This window comes from Rosa rugosa, chromosome 4 (assembly GCF_958449725.1).
Source record: "Rosa rugosa chromosome 4, drRosRugo1.1, whole genome shotgun sequence".
Taxonomy (NCBI): Eukaryota; Viridiplantae; Streptophyta; class Magnoliopsida; order Rosales; family Rosaceae; genus Rosa; species Rosa rugosa.
In genome coordinates, this window is record NC_084823.1 from 47519959 (window position 1) to 47544311 (window position 24353).

Consider the following 24353-nt stretch of genomic DNA (forward strand, 5'->3'; position numbering starts at 1 on the left):
ATTAGGAGACTTAAGTTTATCACATTAACTTGATGTTAACCAGGTAGAGTTAACTTGAACTTCTAACTCCTATTAAGAGATATACATTCTCAATAGGTAACTAGATAGAGTTAAAGCATTATATTTCCTGTTATTTATCTTAAACTAAATCAGTTCTCATTTACTTAATGCTATGAGATAATGTGAAGTCCATATTTTCCAACAGTGTTAGCATAGAATTTGAGGAAAGCACAAGCCAGGATCAAGGTAGAACAACGCTTTTTGGGATGATTCGCATCGGCAAACTGGATTTATGAACAATGCAATCTATGAACCATGGTCTATGTAGAGAACAGAGGCACCATTCATTACAAAATCAATAGATCTGAAAAAGATGGATTATCTTGTGACCGAATTTTCTTGATAAAATGCATATAAACACTAGCTAGTTGATTTCCAAGGGATTTTGAATGTGAGCGCCCTCCTAATTCAAAGATTCATCGACCACTTACTTCACCTCATATTCAAACGGTGAAAGAATTTCATCCTAAGATTGCCTCATCTATCCTGCTTAACTTCACATCTATCGTACAACCCAGTTATATGTATCAAAAATTCAAAATCATTCATCTTAAATTTTATACAAGATTAAGTTATGAACCAAAAAAATAAAAAACCAAAAGAATAAATTAAAATGACCGCCAAAAGTTAACATTTTATCCGATTATGCTTGCTTAAAGGGTAAGTTAAATGTTGATACACGCAAGAAGAGAAGAAATATTACTGAGGTTGGAAAACTATCTCAAATCAAAAGCAATGAAGTTTAAAAACACAGAAGTCCTAGAAAGATGGATGAACTGCAAAAAGAATCTATGCTATTACAAAAAACAAAAACTAAAAGATTGATTATGCCTCTTTGATTAGGGCGAGGACTTCGGACTCTGTGGGGAGTGCAGGAATTGCTCCCTTCTGAGTAGTTGTTATTGCTCCACATGCATTTGCGAATTTGAGTACTTCCCTCAACCTTTGCTCATCATCAAGAACAGATTGGTCATCAACAATCTTTGCGAGAAGAGCACCCACAAATGAATCACCAGCACCAGTAGTATCTACCGCAGTTACATGAAAAGCTTCCACACATCCACGGAAATTCTTAGTGTAGTATCTGCAACCCTTTTCACCAAGAGTGACAAGGAGGAGCTTCAAGTTAGGGTGCCACAGAGTCATCGCAGATTCATCGTCAATGTTGGGATTTCCTGTGAGAAACTCAAGCTCCACATCACTGACCTTAATCACTTCTGCCTTTTCCCATATACTCATTATTTGTTCGCGGGCCTCCTCAGGTGAAGGCCACAATGGTAGTCGGAGGTTCGGGTCGTAGGAAAGTAAGGCACCGGCATCTTTTGCGACCTCCATTGCCTTCAGATGTGCCGACCTGCATGGCTCAACGATCAAGCTTATTGATCCATAATGGAACACTTTGGCGGATCTGATCAGCTCCAAATTGAGCTCTTCGGGCTTGAGCAGCATATCGGCGCTAGGGTTCCGGTAAAACATGAACTCTCGTTCTCCATCAGCGCGTAGGGTGACAAAAGCCAGAGCGGTGCGTGCGTTTTGGTCGAACAGGATGCCCTGCCCGGAGACACCGTTCTCTTTCAAGATTCCGGCAAGCATGTGCCCGAACTCGTCGTCGCCGAGCTTCCCGACGAAGGAGGAGTTGCCGCCGAGCCGAGCCACAGCGATCGCCACGTTGGCGGGGGCGCCACCGGGGGCCTTCAAGAAAGCTGGGGCTTCGGCCAGTGAAACGCCCGAAACGGTGGGGACGAAGTCGATCAGCATCTCCCCGAAACTCACGATCAGACCCTTCTCATTAGCCATCATCAATCACTCAAGAGACAAAGACAGTAAACAGAGGAGGAGGTTGTTTGGTGGGTATAGGAGGAGAAAGAAATAATGATAGTTGTAAGATACAGGATTTGATTGAAGGCATGAGGTATATATTTATAGACTAGAAAGAGAGTCAATCCTACTCCTCATTGAAAACTGATTCATTTTTCTAATCAAATTACTAATGCCAATCTTACTCCTCATCGTAAACTAATTCATTTTATAGTTATCCATAATTTGGTTAAAATATCACTCTCTTCAGTTTCATCCTCTTCTTTGAAAAAATGAGCTGGGTGTCTTAGAGAAGCCTGCAAATCAGAGACTTCTCCAATGTCAACGACATGTCGTCGTCATTTCCCGCCCTCAGCCTAATCTCTCTCTTGCTCCTCTCCACACTTTCCAAGCTCATGACAAAGTCTGCATCGTCGGGGCCGGTCAACGACGTCTCCGGCTAGATCTTTGAGGCCGGCTTCTCGATTCTCCACCCCAAGAACTTCCACGCCGTGAACAACCAAGCTGTTGAACCTAGCCGTCAACAGTCCGTCGAATGATTCTGAGGGTTTTGGAATTTGGGATGCGGAGAAGTTCATATTCAAGAACGGCTTTGTTAAAAAATGGCTTTGTTGGATGGCTTGCTACCCATTTCAAGCTGTCATCTTCAAGTAGAATCAGAATATGTTTGAACTCCGGAACTATATTAGCATGTCTTTTTTCACTTTTTATGACTTCATTCCCAGAAACCATGTAAATTTCAAAGCAATGTCACAACTCTAAACCCGAGGAGAGGCTTCAATCTTTCATATTCTAAGCAAATGTGTCCTTCAAGATCAACCCCCTAACCACCTCTCCTTGTCTCCCTCCGTGATCTGCCATTTACAAAGACAAGCTAGCTAGCAATATTGATAAAATGGGTCCAGGGGGTATTTGAACATTATTGACTGCACAGACCCTGATCGAGTCCAGAGGATTGAACATACAAATAGGCAACTTAGTTAGCTACACGCCTAGGCGGCCTAGCATACCCAAAAGCTTTCAAACAGAAAATTGTGTATAGTGACAGCTTCTCTATTTAATTTTCATCATGTATTCGACTTGATTCATCACTTCGACAACATGAAAGTGTCCGAAAGAAGAAACAAGGATACCGCGACTAAGCTCCGAAGCAACTATCAGCTAGTTCCCAATGGAATGCACAATAAAACTCATAGTCTAAGGTGAGCACTGAGCAGTAAACCAATAATCTGCAGAAAAACAAAACTGGATGTGCCATTTAACAGAACAGTTCCAATGAAGAGTACGTTTAGTGGCACGCGGTTGTGACCAAAATCGAACTAGGCTACGCGCAAAATCCATATTATTTTAGAAACCAAAGCTAAAAGCATCTCCAGCTTTGGGAGCTAAGTTTTTGTTGTTCTACTTAAAAGTCCATTTTAGCTTCATTCATTCACTTTATTCTTGTCATATGGTAAAGTATATTACATGTGGATATAATTTGTGCCGTTGGGTTGGACCGTTGGGTTGTTGGAGTAGCACTTCAAACTTGGAAAGATGGAGAGCTTTTCTTAATCAAGTTTGAATTCAAATTGAAACAGAGGTAGCTGTTGTGCAATAAATCCAAAAGCAAATGCATGGGTTGGACCGTTGGAGATATGGGGCTCAGAATTTACATTATAATAAGGGAGAAAAGAAACAAAGAAAGTTCTTATCAGGAAAAAAAAATAAAGAGAACTCCCACCGGTAGAAAACAACAGGAAAAGAGAGAGCAAATGATTTTGTAGAGAAAATCATGGTGGACAAATGGGTCAAAGCTATGATTCAAACTCCATTTGGTGCCCTCAATGGTTTAGCGGTTGGTGTTGTAGTCAGTTTCTGGCCGCGAGACAGTTCTATCCATAAAAAAAAGGAAATGCTGACAATTTTCTATTTAACATTCTTCTTCTTCGTTAGTTTTCTTGTTTTACATTGTGATGTTTTAAATGAAATCTTCTCATTTAGCTAGATATCATCTCTTTATAATTTGATAGACCGTTTAATCACTCAATTGTATAAAAAAAATGAACAATTTTGGTAACTAATTGGTTCTCACGATGAGCCATCAATTTGTTACAACATTTAGTATCTCTAATAATTAATTTATCCATTTACTAGCGTAAAATGACAACAGTTCTTCCAAAAGGAGACAAATACAACACTTTTAATTACCACGCTTCGTGTCATGGGATTTGAATTTTTTAGCAAATTAGTTCTAATAAAAAACGTTTAACAATTACACATTTACTTCATATTGTTCTTTGCAATTTCATTTATAGTAACCCGATCAGATATTAAAATCAGATTCACAAAAGAGGTGTTCAAATAATAAGTGGATTTAGACTTTTAGCTTTTTGAAGAACTGTATGACACTAACTAACTTCTATCAGTATGCTCTAAAGTACTTTTTTTAACAAAGCTTTAGAGTTTAGAGTTTCTTACCAAACTGAAGTCCATTGTTGTGAACTTGTGATGTTCCATTTTTAATTTAAATAAATAAATAAATAAATAAAAAACACGTTTTTCCCTTCTTTTTTTTTTTTTTTTGACTTCCGGTGCAGTAAAAAGAAAATTTAACCCTCAAAAAGTTAAATGAGCAGGCAACGAAACGCAACGCCCTCAAATACGGGAAGTGGACACGGCAACGTAGATCTAGCGAGTCGTCTGACGCTAGTCGTTGCTTTTACAACTCCAAAACCCAATATTTACCTTTCTCTTAAGTTTTTCAAATACTCTCAAACTTCTCGTCTCCTTCGTCTCTATTTCTCTCTGGCCGGCTCCTCACCGTCACAATCCCCATCGCAGATCTACCTTCAACGTCTCCTCAGCTCCCGTCAGATCCACGCGATCTGACTCCCACCGCCTCCGTAGCTCCCTCCGCCACCTCTGAGTCTCCGACATGGAGAATCTGATCTCGCTAGTCAACAAAATCCAAAGAGCCTGCACGGCTCTCGGTGACCACGGCGAAGCCAGCGCATTACCGACTCTCTGGGACGCGCTTCCCTCCATCGCCGTCGTCGGTGGCCAGGTCAGCTCCCGATTCATTCCTCCACCTTCTCTATCTCTCTCCGATTGATCTAGCTATACGAACTCTGCTTTGCTCAGCTGTGTAACCTAGTTCTTAGTAGATGCTGTGTGAATGCTTTGCTTGATTCAAGTCCGATACGCAATTTGCTTAGCGATGAAGATAGACTGCTTAATCATGGATTCGTTGAATTCTGGACCGGTTTTTAGACGCTAGACTAGTTTCAGTTATTGTGCTGTGTAGCGGAAGCAAATTTCCTTTTATGCGTTTTGTTGTAACTGGAATTTTGCTCATGTTATCTGAAGCATGTGTGTTAATTTGAGAAGAAAATTCGTGAGGAATGAATTTATTGTGATATTAATGGATATTGTTTCCTTATGTTTCGGTTTTGTGGTGCAGAGTTCAGGGAAGTCTTCTGTCTTGGAGAGCATTGTGGGGAAGGACTTCTTACCCCGTGGTTCTGGTGAGATTCTTGGTTATTTGTGAGGGCTTGGTTTGGTAGATAGGGTGGTTGGTATTTGTTTAGTCATTTATATATCAAATGCTAGTCTTTGGCTATGCTTGCCACTCATTCTTGTGGATGTTTTTATTTATGGTGATGTTTCTTCTTCAATGTTTGGGAAATGACACATGGGAAAATGATTGCAGGAATTGTTACTCGTCGTCCTCTTGTGTTGCAGCTTCATAAGATTGATGAAGGCAGCAGAGAATATGCGGAGTTTCTCCACCTTCCAAGGAAAAGGTTCACAGATTTTGGTAATTTCTTAATCTTTTTCTGATTTTGGCTCGTCTGGATTTAATCCGCTATGTTTCAATGCTATTTAAATTTTATTGGTATCCATATCAGTAAGGTTTCCATATTACACTTTCAGAGTGTGTCTCGAGGAATAATAAAATGAAAATCAGTAGCTTGATTTATCTTTTCTGTTTACTTGTTTATTTTCTTCACATGACTAACATGCGAGTATTGTCGTATGTACAGCTGCCGTAAGAAAGGAAATTGCAGATGAGACAGATCGTGAAACTGGTCGCAGCAAAATGATCTCCAGCGTTCCAATTCATCTTAGCATATATTCTCCTAATGGTAAGATAATGGGTATTTGATTTGTTTGCTTGTATTTATTTTGCATTCTGCACTTTTGGAATGGGAATGAGAAAGAATGTGTGCAGGTATTCATAGACTGTTAACAGAGTAATTTGACTTGGATTTGACAATCTTATTTCAAATGTCATTTACAATTCACTCAAGTTTTGCTTATTATCACATTTTGTTAAATGATAAATAAGATGGAAGGCTGTTTCAGGATTTCCAAAACTAGTATACTAGAACTAAAGTGTGCCACATTTTTGAATGAGTGACCTAGTCACGGATTGCGATAGTAGCATATTGTGATTACCACATTTTCCTCTTCTCTTCTACTGACATAACAAATTTATGTTTGATTCCTGGCAGTTGTCAACTTGACACTTGTTGATCTTCCTGGGCTTACAAAAGTTGCTGTCGGTAAGTATGAAGGCTCTCATTTTTTTAATTGTATTTATTTGTTGTTGTATCTGCCTGTGGAAAAGTGTAAAGAAGCCCAAGGGGCTATGGATGGAAAAAGGAATGACAGAACATAAATGCATATCTAGTATTAACACATTCCTAGGGATCCGTGTACATATTAATTTCTACTGAATTCTATTAATCGTATATGTAATATGACTGTTAACAATCTGCCTGGGTAAATGTAGAGGGTCAGCCAGATAGTATTGTGCAGGACATTGAAAATATGGTTCGCTCCTATATTGAGAAGGTACAGTCCATTGAAATTTTGATCTGCTTTCTTCTTCTTTTTTATTTTTATTTTATAATTCTCTCTTTTCCCCTGAAGTTGTTACTATGTTTAATCATCCTATCTGTTCAACATTTTATGCAGCCCAACAGTATAATTTTAGCAATTTCACCTGCTAATCAAGATCTTGCTACATCTGATGCAATTAAAATCTCTCGTGAAGTGGATCCAACAGGTGAGTCTAAAAATTCACATCCAATTTTCTTATCTGTTGCTTTCCAAAAAAGATTCATCTGGTACTTCCAAAGTCAAAGCATTATCAAGTCAATCTACTGAAATGTGAATCTTGTAGCTGTTATAAACCTGTCACCCATATGTTGCATGAGAACATAGTTCTAGATTTTCACTAATGTTATTCTTTCACAGGGGAGAGGACACTCGGAGTCTTGACAAAAATTGATCTTATGGACAAGGGTACTGATGCAGTTGAAGTAAGTTGGCCTATTATTTTGGTTTTATTGTTTAACACTAGATGGTCTGGTAATCCTCCATTAAGCTATACAGTTTTAACTGTTAAGAAATAAAGCTTATTGTTTACATGAAAACTGTCTTTGACCTTAATATTGTTAAAAAGTGGTGGAAGAAGGTTTTAAAAGCCATTTCAGTGCATTGTGTATATTAGACTTCTGCAGTTATACTTGCATGTCTAAAAACTTGCGTGGGTTTTAAGGAATAAATCTTATTGTTTACGTGAAAACTTTCTTTGACCTTAATATTGTTAAAAAGTGGTGGAAGAATGTTTTAAAAGCCATTTCTGTGCATTGAGTATATTAGACTTCTGCAGTTATACTTGCATGTCTAAAAACTTGCGTGGGTTGCTAAGGAATCCAGATTGAAGATGCTCATAAATCTTGCACTATACATTCTGAGTTTCTTTTCCTTTTTGGGTAGATATTGGAAGGAAAGTCTTATCGCCTAAAATTTCCTTGGGTTGGGGTCGTGAATCGCTCTCAACAAGATATTAACAAGAATGTTGACATGATTGCTGCTCGGCGTAGAGAACGTGAATATTTTTCAGGTACCCCCGAATACAAGCACCTTGCTCACAGAATGGGTTCTGAGCATCTAGCGAAAATGCTTTCTAAGGTAGACAACTACGAATTCTCTGTTCTATTGATTTAACTGCTTTAGCAGGAAGCCATGATAGTAGATCATTTTACTTTAACCTTTGGGGTTATCAGTCACTTTCACTAATCATTGTAATGGTTGATGTCTCAGCATTTGGAAACTGTAATTAAGACAAAAATCCCAGGCATCCAGTCCCTTATTAACAAGACCATTGTTGAACTTGAAACTGAACTGAGTCGTCTTGGAAAGCCCATTGCTACTGATGCTGGAGTAAGTTTGTCCTGTTTTTGTATTACCATGTGAACATATATTTTACTCTTAAAGTCAAAGTCATCAGTTATGATGTTATTGATTAATAATTAGTTATTCTCTCACCTCGTATGGAGGGGAATCTTCACATTTAGATTGAATTTTTAATATTTACAAGATTCACTTGCTTTCAAATTGCAGGGGAAACTGTATGCAATCATGGAGATTTGTCGTCTATTTGATGGAACATATAAAGAACATCTTGATGGCGTGTATGTATCAAACATTAGTCATTTTCCTAATTATAGGCAGTGCCTTTGTGCAGCTTGGCGTTAGTTGCCTCTGGTAATCCATTGCTAAACTAATCTTATTTAACATGTTCTTTGTTGTCTACAGGCGTCCTGGAGGTGATAAGGTTTACAATGTTTTTGATAACCAACTTCCTGCTGCTCTGAAAAGATTGCAATTTGATAAGCAACTTTCAATGGAAAATATAAGAAAGCTCATTACCGAAGCTGATGGGTATCAACCTCATCTAATAGCTCCCGAACAAGGATACCGTCGTCTCATAGAATCCTCGGTAATTAGTATAAGAGGTCCTGCTGAGGCTGCAGTCGATGCGGTAAGAAAGTAGCTTTTCCTTCTGTGAAAATTGCAAGTATTTACTTATTTACACTGCTAGTATCCTTGTGCTAAGATGGTTTATTTTCAAATTCTCTGGATTCCAGGTTCATGGCCTTCTGAAGGATCTCGTTCACAAGGCTGTAAGTGAGACTCCGGTAAGTTCACTTTCAAGTTTAATCTTTTCTTTTAGTTCCATTTGTATTAGTTCGGTAGTTGTAGTAATACTCTGGCAATATCCATCTTATTTGCTTCTTCTTCTTTTTTGTTGTTTTCAGTTCTTATAATCTTGAGTTCATTATTTCTCAAGCTCTTGGATAAATGTTGCTTTTTATTTTATTTTATTTTTTTTCTATTTTCTTTTTGGCCCAAAGAGGCAAAGCCGAAGATTGCTTAGGTTCTTACTTTTGAAGTAGTTGAATAAATGTTGCGCTGGTTGACTTACAGGAGCTAAGGCAGTATCCTGGTCTTAGAGCAGAGGTAACAAATGCAGCTTGCGAGTCACTTGAGAGAATGAGAGCAGAAAGCAAGAAAGCAACACTACAGTTAGTTGATATGGAGTGTAGTTACCTGACAGTTGATTTCTTTCGTAAACTTCCTCAAGATGTTGACAAGGGTGGCAACCCATCACATTCACTGTTTGATAGATACAATGACTCTTATCTCAGGCGAATTGGTGAGACTCCTAAACTAAAAGTAACTGCCTTCATTAAAGGCGATTGTGGTTCAACTTTGGTTTATCTTTTTTAATTGGTAAAAGGATTCCTTTGATCATGAAAATACTTATTCATTCACTTCACGTTTTTGCTTAAAAAAACAGGGTCAAACGTTCTGGCCTATGTCAATATGGTTTGTGCAAGTTTACGCAACTCTATTCCCAAGTCTGTTGTTTTTTGCCAAGTCAGAGAGGCAAAACGAAGCTTACTGGACCGTTTCTTCACCGATTTGGGTAAACTGGAGGTGAGTACAGATATCCTTTACCCGTCTTTACAAGTGTGCTTATGATGGAAATTGATTGTTGACTGTGGATTGACTTGAAATTTCTTTGGGCAGACGAAGCAGTTGTCATCTTTGCTGAATGAGGATCCGGCAGTTATGGAGAGGCGTACTGCCCTTGCAAAAAGGCTGGAGTTATACAGGAGTGCTCAGGCAGAGATGGATACAGTTGCTTGGTCTAAGTAGATGCAGCAGGGGATGCATTTCTTTTCGATGTGGATTTTGTCTAGACGGCCACATGATTCATTCATTTAAAGATTTAGTTCTAATGGGAAAAGAGGGGTTGGAGGCATCTTTTTGTATTTTATGTACCAACAAATTCCCGAGAGCTGATGTCATTTTTCACTTGGCTTCATGTCGTTGAAACATTTTCACATTTTTACTTTTGTAACAGCTACAATTATATAGTATATATGATTTGCTGGATGGATGTGCCATATTTTCAACGATCTTGGTTTTCCAATATGAATTTCAAAAATTGGTTACTTCGGAATAACTTGGGACAAAAAATGCTAAATGGTTTTTAACCTTTGTCCATATGTTCTGTTGTGGTCAGTTAGGAAAATACATTTGGTATTAACAATTGTCTTTAAAAGTTCACGTTTGCCTAAACAGGCAAGGCAATATAAAATGAGCTAATAAGATATATTTTTCTGCTAAAAAATTTGAGGTTTCGTGTTTGGGTGGAAGAGAAAGATTTGTGTTGGAGGTCGATGGGTTGCTGATTTGATTAAACCCCACACATTCCGAGAAGTAAACGTCGGAAAAACTCGTCACTTTCGACGACGTAGACATTTTAACGCTCACGGGTCACCAACGACCAACCAACCGCTCGGGCTCCCCACCTTTTACTTGTGCAAGGTACATTCTCAATCTCAATGATTTCATCTGCATACTGGTTTCGCAATTTAGTTTTTTTGTTTTGTTTCAAGATTCTGGCTTTCCTTTCCTTCCCCTTTTCACTAATTTGGAAATGGTGGGTTCGTTAAAACATTTGATTGCTGCTGATTTTCTTCTCTGTCTTTGGTTTAACATTGTTCTGTATCTCTGTTTCTGAGAAGGTTGATGAGTTTTAATTTCATAGTGTGAAAGTCTCATGGGATCTGTCTGGGTTTTTGTGGCACCCAAAATGGCTTGTGATCAGATCTGAATGAATTTAGGGAAAAGCATAGCCTTTGAAACTGTTTCTTATGCCATTGATTCATAATACATAGGATTAAGGTGGCTTAGTAAAGCAACTCTTCAAGGTCTTTGCTTTGATTCTTTTGGTCAAGCAAGGTCTTTGCTTTTGGGAAATTGTAACCAAAAACAAATTGTATTTGTATTGGGTTCATATTGTTTAACCTTGGGCCTTTTCTGTACTTCTCAGGAGTCTGTTTTTCATTTAGTATTTTTGTTTAGTGATATATTTTAATGTGTGCTGAACACTTTACTGGACTTGTGGAATGCAGATCAGCTTTCGAGGATAGTAAGAGGACACAGAGAGAGTAGCATTGGGTGTAAATGGCTTCCGAGAGGGAATGTTTTGAACTTTCAGGACCATTACACCTAACTTCCGTGGACTGGTGAGACATTTAACTCTATATTCTACAACTCTTTTTTGGTTCTTTATAAATTCTTTTTAGGTTGGAGTCTTAAGTTTGTGAAGGGCTTGTGAGTTGTGACCAACATTTTCTAATCAATGAACTAATGCTACACCACTGAATATGTATCTTAATCTAATAAAAAAATCCTTATGAAGATGGGTTCTATAGAGTATAGAACTATTTGCTTGTTTGGTGGAACTGGAATTATATGTTTGTCATCAAACATAGTCTCACAATTTAATCATAACTACGGTGGAAGTTGCTGTTTAATATCTTATGGAATCCGTGCCCAAACGATTAAACTTTTGTGGTAAAAGATTGTTGGCATCCCCCAAATGCCTACTTATATAAGCCAATCTGAAAACTCGCTGCTTATTCCAATTTATCAAACTAGAAAAAAAATAACAGATGAACATGTGAATTATCGTTGAACAAGTAGTTCATATACGGGCTTCTGTTTCATTAGATTTCAGAGACTATAGCCTTTCTAATATTTTGCTTCACTGGAAGGCAGCTTTATTCCAAGTTTTTGGCCATTAGGGTGCTTTTTCTGCAGCTATGTATTTGCATCGAGTGTAGTTTTCTGGTTTTACACTGTTTGCTTCTCTCTGCTGTGGACTTCCTGTCCACTTTTATTGTATCATTCACTTTGACCCTTAAAATTTGTACAATCTTAGAAAGCATTAAAAACTTGTTACTTAAATCTCATTCAATCGTTTTCTTTTCAATCATTTTCAATCGTTTTCTTTAAGATGGAACATTGTCCCTTTTCTGGATATGGAAATTGAAAATTTGTGTCATCCTATGCAGGGAAAACACTCATCATCAAAGGTCTGTTGCTGCTAGTTTGGTTCAGGGTGTCTACATTGTTGAGCGCGACCGCCAAGAGAAGCGGGAAGGTTCTGAGGCCCTTGCTCCTCCTTGGTGGGAGTTCTTTCATTTTAAGTTGCTCCGTAAACTAGTGGATGATGTTGGTTTTTCCATCTTTGGTGCTGTTTATGAATTCAAGCCTCCTCCGTCCATTCGTCACCACTCACTGGAGGGAAGACCTTGTTTTGTAATTGCCTTCCGAGGCACCTTGACCAAGTCTGACTCCGTCTCACGAGATCTTGAGTTGGATGTTGAGGTCATCCGCAATGGACTTCACCGAACGTCTCGTTTTGAGATTGCTATACAAGCTGTCAGAAATATGGTTGCTGCTGTAGGGGATTCAAATGTTTGGTTAGCTGGCCATTCCTTAGGGTCATCCATGGCAATGCTTGCTGGGAAAACTATGGCCAAGAATGGCGTTTTTCTCAAGTCTTTTCTCTTTAATCCACCATTTGTTTCTGCCCCGATTGAGAGGATTAAGGATAAGAATGTGAAGCATGGGATTCGATTTGCAGGCAGCGTAATTACTGCAGGACTCTCTTTCGCCATGAAGGCTAAACAAAAGCAACATCAGGGAAATCGGTCCGTTGAAGACCCATTCACTACTCTGTCCTCATGGTTCCCTTGTCTGTTTGTCAATCCAGGTGATGACATCTGCTCGGAATATATTGGTTATTTTGAGCATAGGAAGAGGATGGAGCAGATTGGAGCTGGGGCCATTGAGAGGTTAGCTACCCAGAATTCGCTTGGAGGTCTACTAATGCATGCAATGGGAAAAGCCTCAGATTCTGAGCCAGCATTGCACCTCATCCCTTCTGCCAACCTGACCGTTAATTTAACCCCTCCGCGGGATCTCAAAGAAGCTCATGGAATTCACCAATGGTGGGCAGACAGTATGCAGTTGAAGTCTGAGGTCCACAGATACAAATAGTCTCAAGTGTATTTTCTTGGATTATTAGTGTGTCATGTACTTGTGTAGAGGCTGTTCACTTCTTTTTTATTCTCTTTGGTAGCTTCGATCAGTGAATCAGTATTCAGGCTCATTCATGAAGAACATCAAAACCCAGATTGTGTGAATGGTAGGAGTTGTAAACTATCTTTCTGAGTTGCAGCACTAAGGAATTTCTTATAAATTTATCTACCGGTTTGTTTCTTAAACTAGAGGGCCATCATTATTGGTTTCATTAGTGTTGTGTTCTTCTCTGACCACCAAGAATAGATTGGGATTTAACAGAGATGTGATTAAGAAAAGATGAGAGAAAAAAAAACACCCAGGAAATTATGGTAATTTTTGTGGATGATCAAGACCACTCTTTTTATTTCTGGAGGAGGGCAAGACCACTCTTTGATAGGGCGTGTTGCTTCTTTTGGTGCATAAAGGGTGTCCCACAAAGTTTTAGTCAAATAAAACGCGTTTTTTTTATTATCGCAATTTCAGAATCCTGGTTCAGTGATTTGCGGGGAAAAAAGAAAAGAACAGAAAAGTCAGAAGTTTTATTCTATATAAGAGATTGTAAGATGATGATGATGAGCAATATTTGTGTGGGTTATTATCACGGAGTATTTGATAGTTCTGGAAAAGGTGTGTTTGAATACCAGTGATTCGTTTAGCTTCCTTCTCCACAACTTGCGTACTCTCTTCTTACTGTTTGATTTATGCAGAGAAAGGGTATACCAAGAGCAAGCTTAGAGAGCAACGTTGGTGTCAAATGGTTTCTGATAAGCATCTCTTTTATGTTTCAGGACCAACACATCTGACTTCTATTGACTGGTTAGACCTTACTACTCCTCTTTAAATTCCAAGGCTGCAATCCTTAAAGTTTCAACTCTATGGAGAAAGTGCTTGTGATTTTATATCTGTGATCAGTGCTTATTGCTTCTCTGTGAAGCACTTCTCCTTGGTTTACTGTTTTCGACTTCTGTTAATCACCCTTTTGTTAGAAGCACAGAATAATTGAGCCAACGATAAATTAATCAACTAATACTAAAGGGATGGATTTGTATCTTAATAAAACCAGTAATTCTGATGTTGGGTAGAGCTTAGAACTATTTATGTAGTCATCAATCATACTCTTACTATTGCAATTATCAGAATTACCATGGTGCAAGTGCCTTTCAGTTTGACCAAGCCTATAACCCTATAGTATCTGCTGTCTGAATATTCTTTTTCCGGCAACAATCGATGCATAGCATACGAGTCAGCCTAAACACTTGTTGCTCACCCCTCTTACAAGACTAGTAAACAAAAGACTTCTATACCTCTATTTAGGGTACATACAAGTATCTATAACGACCCAATACCTCATCCAAAGTGCTAGATGAGATTGACTTATGGAACCCCATTTCTTGCTCAAGTATCCTAGATCTTCTTGGTGCATTAGGCATGTTGGGTTTAGGGTATCGAAGTATATGCAGTGGTGCAGACAATAGGATGCACAATTATGTCATAGCTAGCATCATAGTATGCAGATCTTTCTATTCTGATATTTAATATCGGAAAGTTGCGCTATCTTGCAGAATAATTCTCTAATTGTACAATAGTACATACTTGCTGCATCAAACTTAATTGAATGTGTTATTCTTTATGTTTGCAAATTGATATGGGAATAAAATGTGTGCCATACATAAAATGCAGGAAGAACAGTGATCATCAGAGGTCTGTTGCTGCCAGTTTGGTTCAGGGTGTCAAAGTTCTTGAGCTGGACCGCCAAGAGAAGCGTGAAGGACCCGAGGCCTTGGCTCCTCCTTGGTGGGAGTTCTTCCATTTCAAGTTGCTTCGTCCACTGGTGGATGATGCCAGTTGTGGTTCCATTTTCGGTGCCATTTATGAGTTTAAACCTCCTCATGCTCCTCCTTTCTCTTCTCTTGGTACAGAACATTCACTATTGGAAGATGAAAACAGCCCTCATTATGTTATTGCCTTCCGTGGCACCTTAACCGCGTATGACCTGGTCTCGCGAGATCTTAACTTGTCCCTCAAGTTAATCAAAAATGGACTTCACAAGACATCTCGCTTTAAGACTGCTATGCAAGCAATCCAAGCTACGGTTGGGAAAGCAGGTGATTCATTAAGCGTTTGGCTAGCTGGCCATTCCATGGGTTCAGTATTGGCAATGCTTGCTGGAAAAACAATGGCCAAGGACGGAATCTTACTCAAATCTTTTCTCTTCAATCAACCATTTGTTTTTGTTGCCCCGATGGAGAGGATCAAGCAGGAGAATATCAAGCTTGGTATTCGCTTTGCTCGAAGTGTGTTCACTGCAGGACTCGCTAAAGCTGTAAATCCCACCTGGTCAGAACACGAAGATCCATTCTTCGGTCTTTATGAATGGGTTCCTAGTGTATTTGTGAATCAAGGTGACGACTTCTGCTCTGGATATATTGGTTATTTCGAACATAGAAAGAAGATGGTAGAGATTGGAGCAGGAGGCATTGAGAGGTTAGCAACCCAGAATTCAATTGGGAGTTTATTGAGGTATGCAATAGGAAAGGAGACAGAGCCACCAATGCACCTCATTCCTTGTGCAAACCTCACAGTCAATTTAACCCCTTCAAGGAATTTCAAAGAAGCCCATGGAATTCGACAATGGTGGCTAGAGAATCAGCACTTGCAGTCTGAGACTTACAGATACAGATAAGACTTCTGGGTGTGTTCTGTTGATTGTAGATTTTTGAGTAGTGAACCTTCAGCCTCAAGCATATCCATTAGAAAAGTACACCAGACCAAATGCTAGTCATAAATGAACATACATTGATACACAAGCTCCGATGTACTTGACCCCTAGTAAGAAGTGAATGCAAATTTGATACGAACTTTAGTGATTTTACTCACATTGCTAATTTGCAATACGCTTGCTGTTGAGAGCAAGCAGGGGTTAGTGTTAGAGATCAGCTGAGCATATTTCATATGATGGAGCCAGACCCAAACGGCCAAACCCATAACCTGCTAAGCAAATTTTCCAAAACATGATAGAATATACTTTGGAAAAGACCTTTCTTGAGAAGAGAAGTGACTGGATCAGATCTTTGAAGTTTGAACTCACTAAAAGTTTCACAATATCTAATTGAGCAATGCTTGTTTCGTGCTGTGTCATTGTAAGAAAAACTCCAAACCTATTATATGGTAATTACTTAACAACCCATTGCCTAGTGAAATTACAGCAAAGTAAATATGAAATTCAACAAAAAGAAAATCCCAAATTTCTTTTGAAAAATTCTATAAATACACTCACTCTGTTTCACTTCCCACACCAACTATAAAAAATTCTACAAATACACGAATTATTTCGTAAATTTATTAATAAATCAAATTTTAAATTCAGATAGTGTATTGGTAGCAGAATTGTGTTTTATTATCAACAAAGGCAACTTGGACAAACACTGACCATTTGACCATTTCTGCGCCATGTTATTCTTTACCAACCATTGACGTTGCAAACCTCACAGATTCAGAAAAGTACTCATTCCATAGAAAATGATGTTATGAATCCCTGAAAATATATATATATATATATATATACTTGGAGAAATTGAATCTAACCAAGTATAACTATTGCTACACTTTCAAAATAAATTTGCAGTGTATTCGGTGGAAGAAATCAATAAGTTAGTCTCTAACTGGCGGCCGGAGCAGCCTGAATCCAACTTGGTAAGGCGGATTGGTCGAGTGATCGGAAAGAATGTCATCCAAAAGCTTGTACGTTATAACTTACACTATTAGCTTTCTTAATTTTAGACCTGATTAATTTAAGATATATAGTCTTGTTCCTCTTCGTATTTTTAGTTATTGGTGTTGAATTGTTGATGATATATCCATCATTATTTTACATTCGTTCTCTAATATGTGTATCAGGTTTTCACTGCTTCCATGTTTAAGGACAGAGGAGAGAGATACTGGTATTGTATCATCATCAATATTCTTGGAGAATGGAAGCAAATTATTAGAAGATCTCATTGCTTCATGTGATGGAAAGTCTAATCCAATTCGTTGTTATTCTCTTGATGAACTCACAAGGGCAACCAACAACTTTGATCCTTCTTGCATTATACAAGACTTTTCGGCGGAATTTCGTTACCAAATGTTTAATGGTTTTCTAGATGACCGATCAATTACCATTAAGAAGTTTATGAGTACTGCCCAAGTTGGGTATGAAGCTAGGTCTCTGGCCATTCGTGACATTATAATAACAATGCAGATGAGCAGCCATAACAATGTCTTAAAGCTGTTGGGCTGCTGCTTAGAGCTCCCTATACCGGCTCTAGTGCTTGAATGTGCAAGTGAAGGAGTTCTAACTAGTGAAGCGGGTTGTGGAGCAAATCAATCCCTACCATGGAATATTAGGCCGCGCATTGCAAAGCAACTTGCAAATGCAATTACATATCTGCATACTGCCTTCTCCCGGCCAATTATTCATAGAGATATACGAGCCTCCTGTGTTTTCTTGGGCAATGATTATATTCCGAAGCTTTGCAACTTCTCACTTTCCATAACCATTCCTCCTATGCAATCCCATGTTGTAGATGAGCCAAAAGGGACATATGGGTACCTTGACCCTGCCTACATGAGGTCTGGTTACATTTCAGAAAAGACTGATGTTTATAGCTTTGGTGTGCTTTTACTTATATTGTTGACAGGCCAAAAAGTTGTGCTTCAATATCAAGGAGAATTTGAGTCGATTATTTCATACGTGAAACGTCATGCTAGTGATGGTCAGATTCAGACGGTAGTAGATCCTAAAATCCTTGGAGAGATAGGGGAAGATAAGCAAGCTCAAGAGCACTTGCATTTATTCCTAGCACTGGCATTGTCATGCACCCAAGATGAAAGTGAAGTAAGGCCAGATATGATTGATGTGGCTAAAGAACTGATACTTACTGAGAAGTCTGTCCTGCTTCGCTAGACATCCACATTTATCCCCTGTTTGAAATCAGATTGAATTTCTCACTTTATTCATTGATGGTTCATGCACAACTTTACCTGCCCTGGTTTAGATTTATAAGAAATTAAAACACACTCACCTTGTTGTCTAAATCGCCACTTGTTTTTAACACAAATCGATATATATGCACACTACTCATGTTAGCAGGTTGTACTAGTGGTCTAGCATGGATTCGTGACGAGTAATAATGTAATATCAGTCCAATCAGACAAGCTTGCGCTAGATGTTGAGTTTGTATTTTTCTTATGTGAAGAATGGTCACCTTTAAGCTAAACGCAACAGCACAAGCACACAGACCATTAGACAAACAGATAGGGAAGGATTACCATAGGTTTATTTAACTTTAGGATGAACATTAGTATATATAGGGATACACCAATAGACATGTCATATATAAGTATTGCCAAGGATAAGAGATCAGTCCAAAAAGAATTTAAAAACTATCAAGAGATTGGGAATCACAATTACAGACTACAGTGTAGAATTTTGCATACTACATTACTGCACTTTGTATCTGAATAATATAAGGCATAACTGTAAGTGGATATAATGATAGAAAAGATGTATTATATATCAGAACTCTATAGCCTTTTTTTATGAGGTTCTGATGATAAACCGAACTAAAGGAAACATCAGATGTATATGAAGCTGACAAGCTATTATTGCATCCCTCCCAATCCTTAATGCTTCCCTGATTGCCATTTTAGGGAAGAAAGATTAATCATTAAGGTTAAAGTGATGTGAACTTGACATAACTGCAAATTCAGAATCTACTGATTAACTTGGCTCCCGAACGTGAAGAGCATCTTGAACAGTTTTATCATTTACCCAATTATAAGAGAACATAGAACTGTAACTCTATAATTCTACGTTAAAACGAGGCGGATATGGTTAGGCAAAGTTTAAATTAGTTCAACAATAATGACTAGTGAGAATGTTGCAGCCTAGAGACTAATTATCCTAGTATTCTTGCAGAGAGACTTACCCGACACCATGGCCTAGAAAGTTGAAGAAGATAAAGGAGATTTACAGAGTCTTTACTAAGATCTGGATCACAAATTCCCACTTTGACCCAGCTGGATTTACAGACTTCAGGATGCACAGTTATGCCATATATTAGTGTGCATATTTCATGTTGTGGTATGTAGCATCAGGTTGAGATTGTTCAACTCACAATCATCTCTACCAGTACCAGATTTAATATATTATTGTTTACCAGATTTACTTGTGAATCAACTATATATAATGTGCAGGTGTGGTTAATTATAGGCTTGTCGGTTTTAGTGGTTGTAGTTTCATACATATATTGGAGAATGAACAAAATATGGCTCATCGATCTTAAAGAACATGTTGGCTTAAGATTACAAAAACAACTTAGTAGTCATGAAGGATGGCCGGTGGATACAACATAACACCAAGAATTTCTACTGCAGATGAAATTCTTTGTGAAGGAGCTGATGCAACAAAGGATGATCTGCTTGCAAACAGTCTACTAAAATCCTTTACAGGATAACAAACTGGTAGCCATCAAAAAGTCCAGAGCAGGTGCTCCAACTCGAAGCCCTCATGATCAACCATAGAAATGTAGTAAAACTATCAGGTTGTTATTTCCAGACCGAAGCGAGCATAGCAAATCTATGTATCAGTTGAAATAATGGAGTATTATATGCATCGTGTATACTATATTATTCATTCTCCGAACTAATAGGGATCATAAGTTGTTTAGTATAATCTGGGTGACAATATTAAGCTGATAATTCACATAGATAAATGCAGCCATCAAAAACCCAAACTTCTGGTAGCTGTTACATGACTCGGGCTTAAACCCAAACTAGTAACAATGCAAACAATAAAACAATATGAACAAAGATATATGAAGCAATTTCCATATCATATTTTCTGATGAAGATTATCCATTACAACCTTTTATATTTGAACTAATTGTCTCCATTACAAGCTTGGTTTCCGCTAAGCTCGGAATCAGAACAGAAAGAAGAAGGAAGGGAAATAGGAAAATGAAGAGCAGAGCATGGTGGAGAGAGCCGGTTATGTCTCCATGGGATCCACGGATGAATCCTGAGAAAACGGCTTAATCCTCTCCCTCAGCCACAGAACCTAGGCACGCCTTCTCAGAACCCAGACACTTATTTCTGCTCGCAGAAAGAACTAGAAGAAAAGAAAGGAGAAAGAAAGGAGGAGGAAATAAGGAAGGACCACCTCATTGAAAGAGCGGCTCATTGTGCTGTGGAGAGAGCCGGTTATGTCTCCGTGGGTATCCATGGATGAATCCTGAGAAGATTCTTGAGAAAGACTCAGCCTCGGATTAATCCTCCAACTCTTTCTCAGAACCCAGGCACATCTGAGAAGGCACTTATTTCTCACGAGCAGAAAGCACCATGAGAAAGGAGGAGGAAATAAGGAAGGATCACCTCATTGAAATGAAGCAGTACGTCAACCTCACCATGCTCTGAACCTTCCATTAATTTCCAAACATGGGTAATGTATCTCTGTTGTAACAGCCTGGTAATGATTAGAGTTTGAGTCCAGGCCGGGCATGATTTCTTTTCATTCCGGATCTGGATGCACTTACTTCCATTTGTGTCACAAACCAACTCTAATCTTGGTGAAACACCAACTCTCTAAGAGTGTGTTTGGATGAGGGAAAATATGATGGAATTTAATTGAAAGTGAAGATTTCATAATTCCTACAAGCTAATTCCCTCGTTTGGCATTATCAAACTGGAAATTTTAAATTTCTCTGTGAAAAAAAACGAAGGAATTCATCATTTAAATTTCCCACTTCAATTTCCACCAAAATAGGTGTCATTTACGAATTCCCTTGCAGTATTCAATTTTCATTTCCAAAACAAGGTTTTTTTCTATTTTATTTTTTTATTTGTTTTAAACTTTCTTAATTTATTACACATTTCAAATCCTAAATGGATACAACCAAACAACAGAAATTGCAATTAATGGAATTTTAGATTGATGGAGTTAAAGATTCCATCATTTATAAATTCCTATGGATTTCATAATTTTCTCATCCAAACGCACCGTAAGAGCGGCCGAGAGCCGCAAGTGATTTGGGAGCAGGGCTGTCAATGGGTCGTGTCGGGTCAAGGTATTTGTCGTGTCGCAACACACAAACTCAAACCCAACTCATTTAATAATCGTGTCAAAAATTTAAACCCAAACCCAAACTCAACCTATTTATTAAACGGGTTACCCGTTTCCAACCCGCTTAACCCATTTAATAAATAGGTCACGTAGTGTTAGACAAAATGACTCATTTAAAGGTTAACAATACGACCGATTTAACTAAAAAAATACATAAATTGATTAAATTCGCTAAAAACTCCACAAAACAAAGAATATAAATAATTATATATAATTCATAAATAATAAAATCCAATAATTATAAAGCAAAATATTTCAAATTGTTAAATCCTGTGATCAAATACTCCCAACGTCCAAAATTTCAAGAAGAAGTACAGCATAATTGGGTTATACGGGTTCACTTCGTGTTGGCAGGTTGACCCGTGGCCGACCAATTTAATAAATGGGTCATGGCGGGTTGACCCACGGCTGACCTGCTTTTTAATCGTGCGGGTTCAACCCGCTTTATTTCGTGCGGGTTTCGAGTCGTGTTATCGGGTCGTGTCGGAATTGACAGCCCTATTTGGGAGAGGCACAAGACCAAGGAGCTACATTATATACATGTTCAAACCCTAAAAGAGCTAATTGCATATGAGCCGGGTCAATCATAGCTTGCTTATAACTTCAACTCTGGACTTTTTAGCAACCACTGTTACATGAACCTTCGTTGCATAGTGCAGTCCAGTAGAGAATTTGTTTATGAACCGGTTTGGATAGTCTTTTAACTCTTTATTAAAACATTACTCATATTAAGAGAAGAGAAAGTATTCAATGCACTGACGTACACTTGCACAACAATAAGAATTGTCAACTGGATAATATCAAATACATCTTTTGGTTTTTAACAGTCAAGTGAACTAACAGATTAAAAATATCAACAACTGAGATCTGTTGGATCTGTTAGTTCACTTGCACTGTCTGTGCATAAAAGAAGTTTCCCTCATATTAAGTGCCCACCACTTTGGCTTTCAGCTTAGTTATACAGAATAATGTTAATGAGGAAGCAACTTCATGTAATTGACTTTCAGCAAGTTTGTGTCTCGTACATGTAACCCTAACTAGTTAGAACAGAACATGCTTTCGCTTTTAAACAGCAAATTACCCATCTAAAGCTAATTACTTGCTATATAAGCATGCTCAAATCGAGGAGCTCTTTGTTAACAAAGTATATGTCAAAATCTTGGCTTATATTTTTCCAATCTTACTCAATTATGAGATTGTCTCTCACAGTACTTTAAAAATTGTCCATATGAGCAGGCATCTATAATTTTCTATTACATGACGTCATCATTAAAAAAAAAAAAAAAGGATAATTAGTATTAAGAAAAAGAATTACAGTGCTACCTTGACAAAATTAACTGTGAGGCCCGTAAGCAGAGAGTGAATAAAAACACACAACGAGTCAAAAAGGCCGACTCGAATCCCAAAGCCGTGTCTGCACTTTGTCCCCAGTCTCCACTCAATTCAACACTCTTGTGTCTTGTCCCCACCATTTACCATTTACCATTTACCCCACGTAATTTATGATCAATCAATCACGTCCTTTTAATCTCAGCACACTGTAAAGTGTAAACAGAAATTTACTGCCACCGTAATCTTATTTTTACACAAGACTAGACTACTGTACAGACAAAAACATACTATTCAGCACAGTTGCGTTAGATCCTTTACTTGATGATTGGGGACCCAAAACCCAATTCTGAGTCTCAAATCCCCCAAATCATTGGCTCTTCCAATTCTTTATTAATCCAAATGTGAAATGTAGGGCTGGCTAGAGAAGAACGTAGGATCAAAACTTTACTTCCAGTCTAATTAATCTCCCAGCATATATATTCATCAAACCCAACAAAAGTAGAAAGCACAAAACGAAACCCCAAAATCCTCATCAGCTTTATGAGAATTGCTTTTAGAATGCACAATGAAAGTTGCAGAGAAATTAACAGTCAAGAATTACTTCATTTTTTACATTTCCATTGTTGTTCATGGGTGGTTTAGCAAATTGAAGAACACCCAAGTTAAACCAATTTGGACAAAAAAGAAAGAAAAAAATTACTACAAGAGCTACAATATTTTCACACTCAGGGATCACAAAAATGAAATCAACAATGAAAACCCAACACAGATCCGTCACTCACAGCAATGGCGACTCTACACCCGGAATTCGCCTCCGCGTGGTGGGTGAAAAAGTGCATGACCCGAACCCGACCCGCCATCTGCAGCCTCGACTCTATCTCCATCGTGGGCCCTCCGCCTCCTCCGCCGCGAAACCCGCTGAGCCCGTCGCCGAACTGGGGGGAGCCCATCGGGCCCTGGACCGCCCCCCCGGAGAGATTGGGATCCGAAACGGGGAAGGAGTTGACGGCGAAAGTGGCGGCCATGTACTGGGTCTGACCGGGCTCGATTTTGCCGGCGGGGATGAACATGAAGCCGACTTGGTTGCCGGAGTAGAGGAGCTGGAGGGTGCTGTCGTAGTGGCGGAAGGCGGCGCGGTTGGGGTTGCGGACGGCGACGTATTGGGAGAAGGTGAAGTTGACGGTGGAGTTGAGGATGGAGAAGGAGGGGAGCTGGACGGAGCTGACGGAGATTTTGAGGTCTTTGGGTTTGAAGACGGTGAAGTAGACGATGAGGGAGACGATGACCATGAAGATTAGGAAGATGGTGGCCACTATGCACGACGCAAGGTTGGTCCGCCCCGACGGTGGCGGTTTCGGTCTCTGTGTCTGAGGCTTGCTCATCGCTACCCACCTCAAATTGGAGGAGAAGAAGAAGAAGTGGAGTGGATCTGGGGTTGGGGATTTTTATACAGTGTGTGTGAAAAATGGAGAGGGTTTTCGAGGGAATTGAGACAAAAGTGTCAAAACTGTGGAGAGTGAGATTTTTCTAATTGAATTGTTAATTTTTTTTTCTTTTTTATTTGGGAGTGTGATGGGGTGGGGCAAATTTTCATTTTTCAATTCAAGGACAAGGTGGAAGGTTTCAACTTTCAAGGATTAAAGGGTTGATAATGCGGCCAAGAAGGAAGGAAATTAGGAAAGTGATTCTTTGACTAGTGACACATTAGGACAATAGTCAGTTTTTACTGCACGTAGAATTGTAGATATAGGCTTAAATT

The 24353-nt window shown here is 38.7% G+C and overlaps 6 protein-coding genes across 8 annotated transcripts; 4 read left to right on the forward strand and 2 right to left on the reverse strand.

Moving 5' to 3' along the window:
- Window positions 1–758: 758 nt before the first annotated feature.
- Window positions 759–1893, reverse strand: LOC133706663 (probable fructokinase-1). The gene has a single exon (XM_062132204.1). The coding sequence runs from the start codon at window positions 1858–1860 to the stop codon at window positions 886–888; it is 975 nt and encodes a 324-aa protein (XP_061988188.1). The 5' UTR covers window positions 1861–1893; the 3' UTR covers window positions 759–885.
- A 2664-nt stretch (window positions 1894–4557) lies between these two features.
- Window positions 4558–10129, forward strand: LOC133746143 (dynamin-related protein 5A). Its single transcript, XM_062174305.1, has 16 exons — window positions 4558–4924; window positions 5321–5384; window positions 5570–5677; window positions 5904–6005; window positions 6375–6425; window positions 6656–6717; window positions 6841–6931; window positions 7123–7187; window positions 7648–7842; window positions 7975–8094; window positions 8275–8345; window positions 8470–8695; window positions 8802–8852; window positions 9142–9370; window positions 9515–9654; window positions 9748–10129. The coding sequence occupies exons 1-16, from the start codon at window positions 4796–4798 to the stop codon at window positions 9874–9876; spliced, it is 1833 nt and encodes a 610-aa protein (XP_062030289.1). The 5' UTR covers window positions 4558–4795; the 3' UTR covers window positions 9877–10129.
- A 196-nt stretch (window positions 10130–10325) lies between these two features.
- LOC133746147 (GDSL esterase/lipase At4g10955-like) lies at window positions 10326–13304 on the forward strand. Of its 2 annotated transcripts, none has more exons than XM_062174309.1 (3): window positions 10326–10551; window positions 11142–11255; window positions 12087–13304. In XM_062174309.1, exons 2-3 carry the CDS (start codon window positions 11194–11196, stop codon window positions 13075–13077), a joined length of 1053 nt encoding a protein of 350 aa, XP_062030293.1. In that variant the 5' UTR covers window positions 10326–10551; window positions 11142–11193; the 3' UTR covers window positions 13078–13304. The 2 variants fall into 2 exon arrangements, with proteins under 2 accessions (XP_062030293.1, XP_062030294.1); XM_062174310.1 differs by lacking the exon at window positions 10326–10551 and adding an exon at window positions 10568–10666.
- Window positions 13305–13308: 4 nt separating this feature from the next.
- Window positions 13309–15977, forward strand: LOC133746144 (GDSL esterase/lipase At4g10955-like). 2 transcript variants are annotated; one of them, XM_062174306.1, is made up of 3 exons: window positions 13309–13728; window positions 13809–13917; window positions 14782–15977. In XM_062174306.1, exons 1-3 carry the CDS (start codon window positions 13428–13430, stop codon window positions 15782–15784), a joined length of 1413 nt encoding a protein of 470 aa, XP_062030290.1. In that variant the 5' UTR covers window positions 13309–13427; the 3' UTR covers window positions 15785–15977. The 2 variants fall into 2 exon arrangements, with proteins under 2 accessions (XP_062030290.1, XP_062030291.1); XM_062174307.1 differs by having other exon boundaries at window positions 13890–13917.
- A 133-nt stretch (window positions 15978–16110) lies between these two features.
- Window positions 16111–18619, forward strand: LOC133746146 (serine/threonine-protein kinase ZRK1-like). The gene is made up of 2 exons (XM_062174308.1): window positions 16111–16842; window positions 16999–18619. Exons 1-2 carry the CDS (start codon window positions 16826–16828, stop codon window positions 18044–18046), a joined length of 1065 nt encoding a protein of 354 aa, XP_062030292.1. The 5' UTR covers window positions 16111–16825; the 3' UTR covers window positions 18047–18619.
- Window positions 18620–22531: 3912 nt separating this feature from the next.
- Window positions 22532–24135, reverse strand: LOC133743919 (uncharacterized). Its single transcript, XM_062171993.1, has 2 exons — window positions 23377–24135; window positions 22532–22800 (listed from the first exon to the last, which is right to left on the reverse strand). The coding sequence occupies exons 1-2, from the start codon at window positions 23974–23976 to the stop codon at window positions 22777–22779; spliced, it is 624 nt and encodes a 207-aa protein (XP_062027977.1). The 5' UTR covers window positions 23977–24135; the 3' UTR covers window positions 22532–22776.
- Window positions 24136–24353: the final 218 nt, after the last annotated feature.

Bases quoted from the DNA above. Each gene is read 5' to 3' on its own strand.
- LOC133746147 (XM_062174309.1), top strand. From the start codon at position 11,194: ATGGCTTCCGAGAGGGAATGTTTTGAACTTTCAGGACCATTACACCTA. The intron at 11,256-12,086 runs GTGAGACATTTA...CATCCTATGCAG, and splicing joins CACCTAACTTCCGTGGACTG to GGAAAACACTCATCATCAAA.
- LOC133746144 (XM_062174306.1), top strand. From the start codon at position 13,428: ATGGTAATTTTTGTGGATGATCAAGACCACTCTTTTTATTTCTGGAGG. The intron at 13,729-13,808 runs GTGTGTTTGAAT...TGATTTATGCAG, and splicing joins ATTTGATAGTTCTGGAAAAG to AGAAAGGGTATACCAAGAGC. The intron at 13,918-14,781 runs GTTAGACCTTAC...CATAAAATGCAG, and splicing joins CATCTGACTTCTATTGACTG to GAAGAACAGTGATCATCAGA.
- LOC133743919 (XM_062171993.1), bottom strand. From the start codon at position 23,976: ATGAGCAAGCCTCAGACACAGAGACCGAAACCGCCACCGTCGGGGCGG. The intron at 22,801-23,376 runs GTGAGTGACGGA...TACACTTTACAG, and splicing joins GGTGTAGAGTCGCCATTGCT to TGTGCTGAGATTAAAAGGAC.
- LOC133706663 (XM_062132204.1), bottom strand. From the start codon at position 1,860: ATGATGGCTAATGAGAAGGGTCTGATCGTGAGTTTCGGGGAGATGCTG.
- LOC133746143 (XM_062174305.1), top strand. From the start codon at position 4,796: ATGGAGAATCTGATCTCGCTAGTCAACAAAATCCAAAGAGCCTGCACG. The intron at 4,925-5,320 runs GTCAGCTCCCGA...TTTGTGGTGCAG, and splicing joins TCGCCGTCGTCGGTGGCCAG to AGTTCAGGGAAGTCTTCTGT. The intron at 9,655-9,747 runs GTGAGTACAGAT...TTCTTTGGGCAG, and splicing joins CCGATTTGGGTAAACTGGAG to ACGAAGCAGTTGTCATCTTT.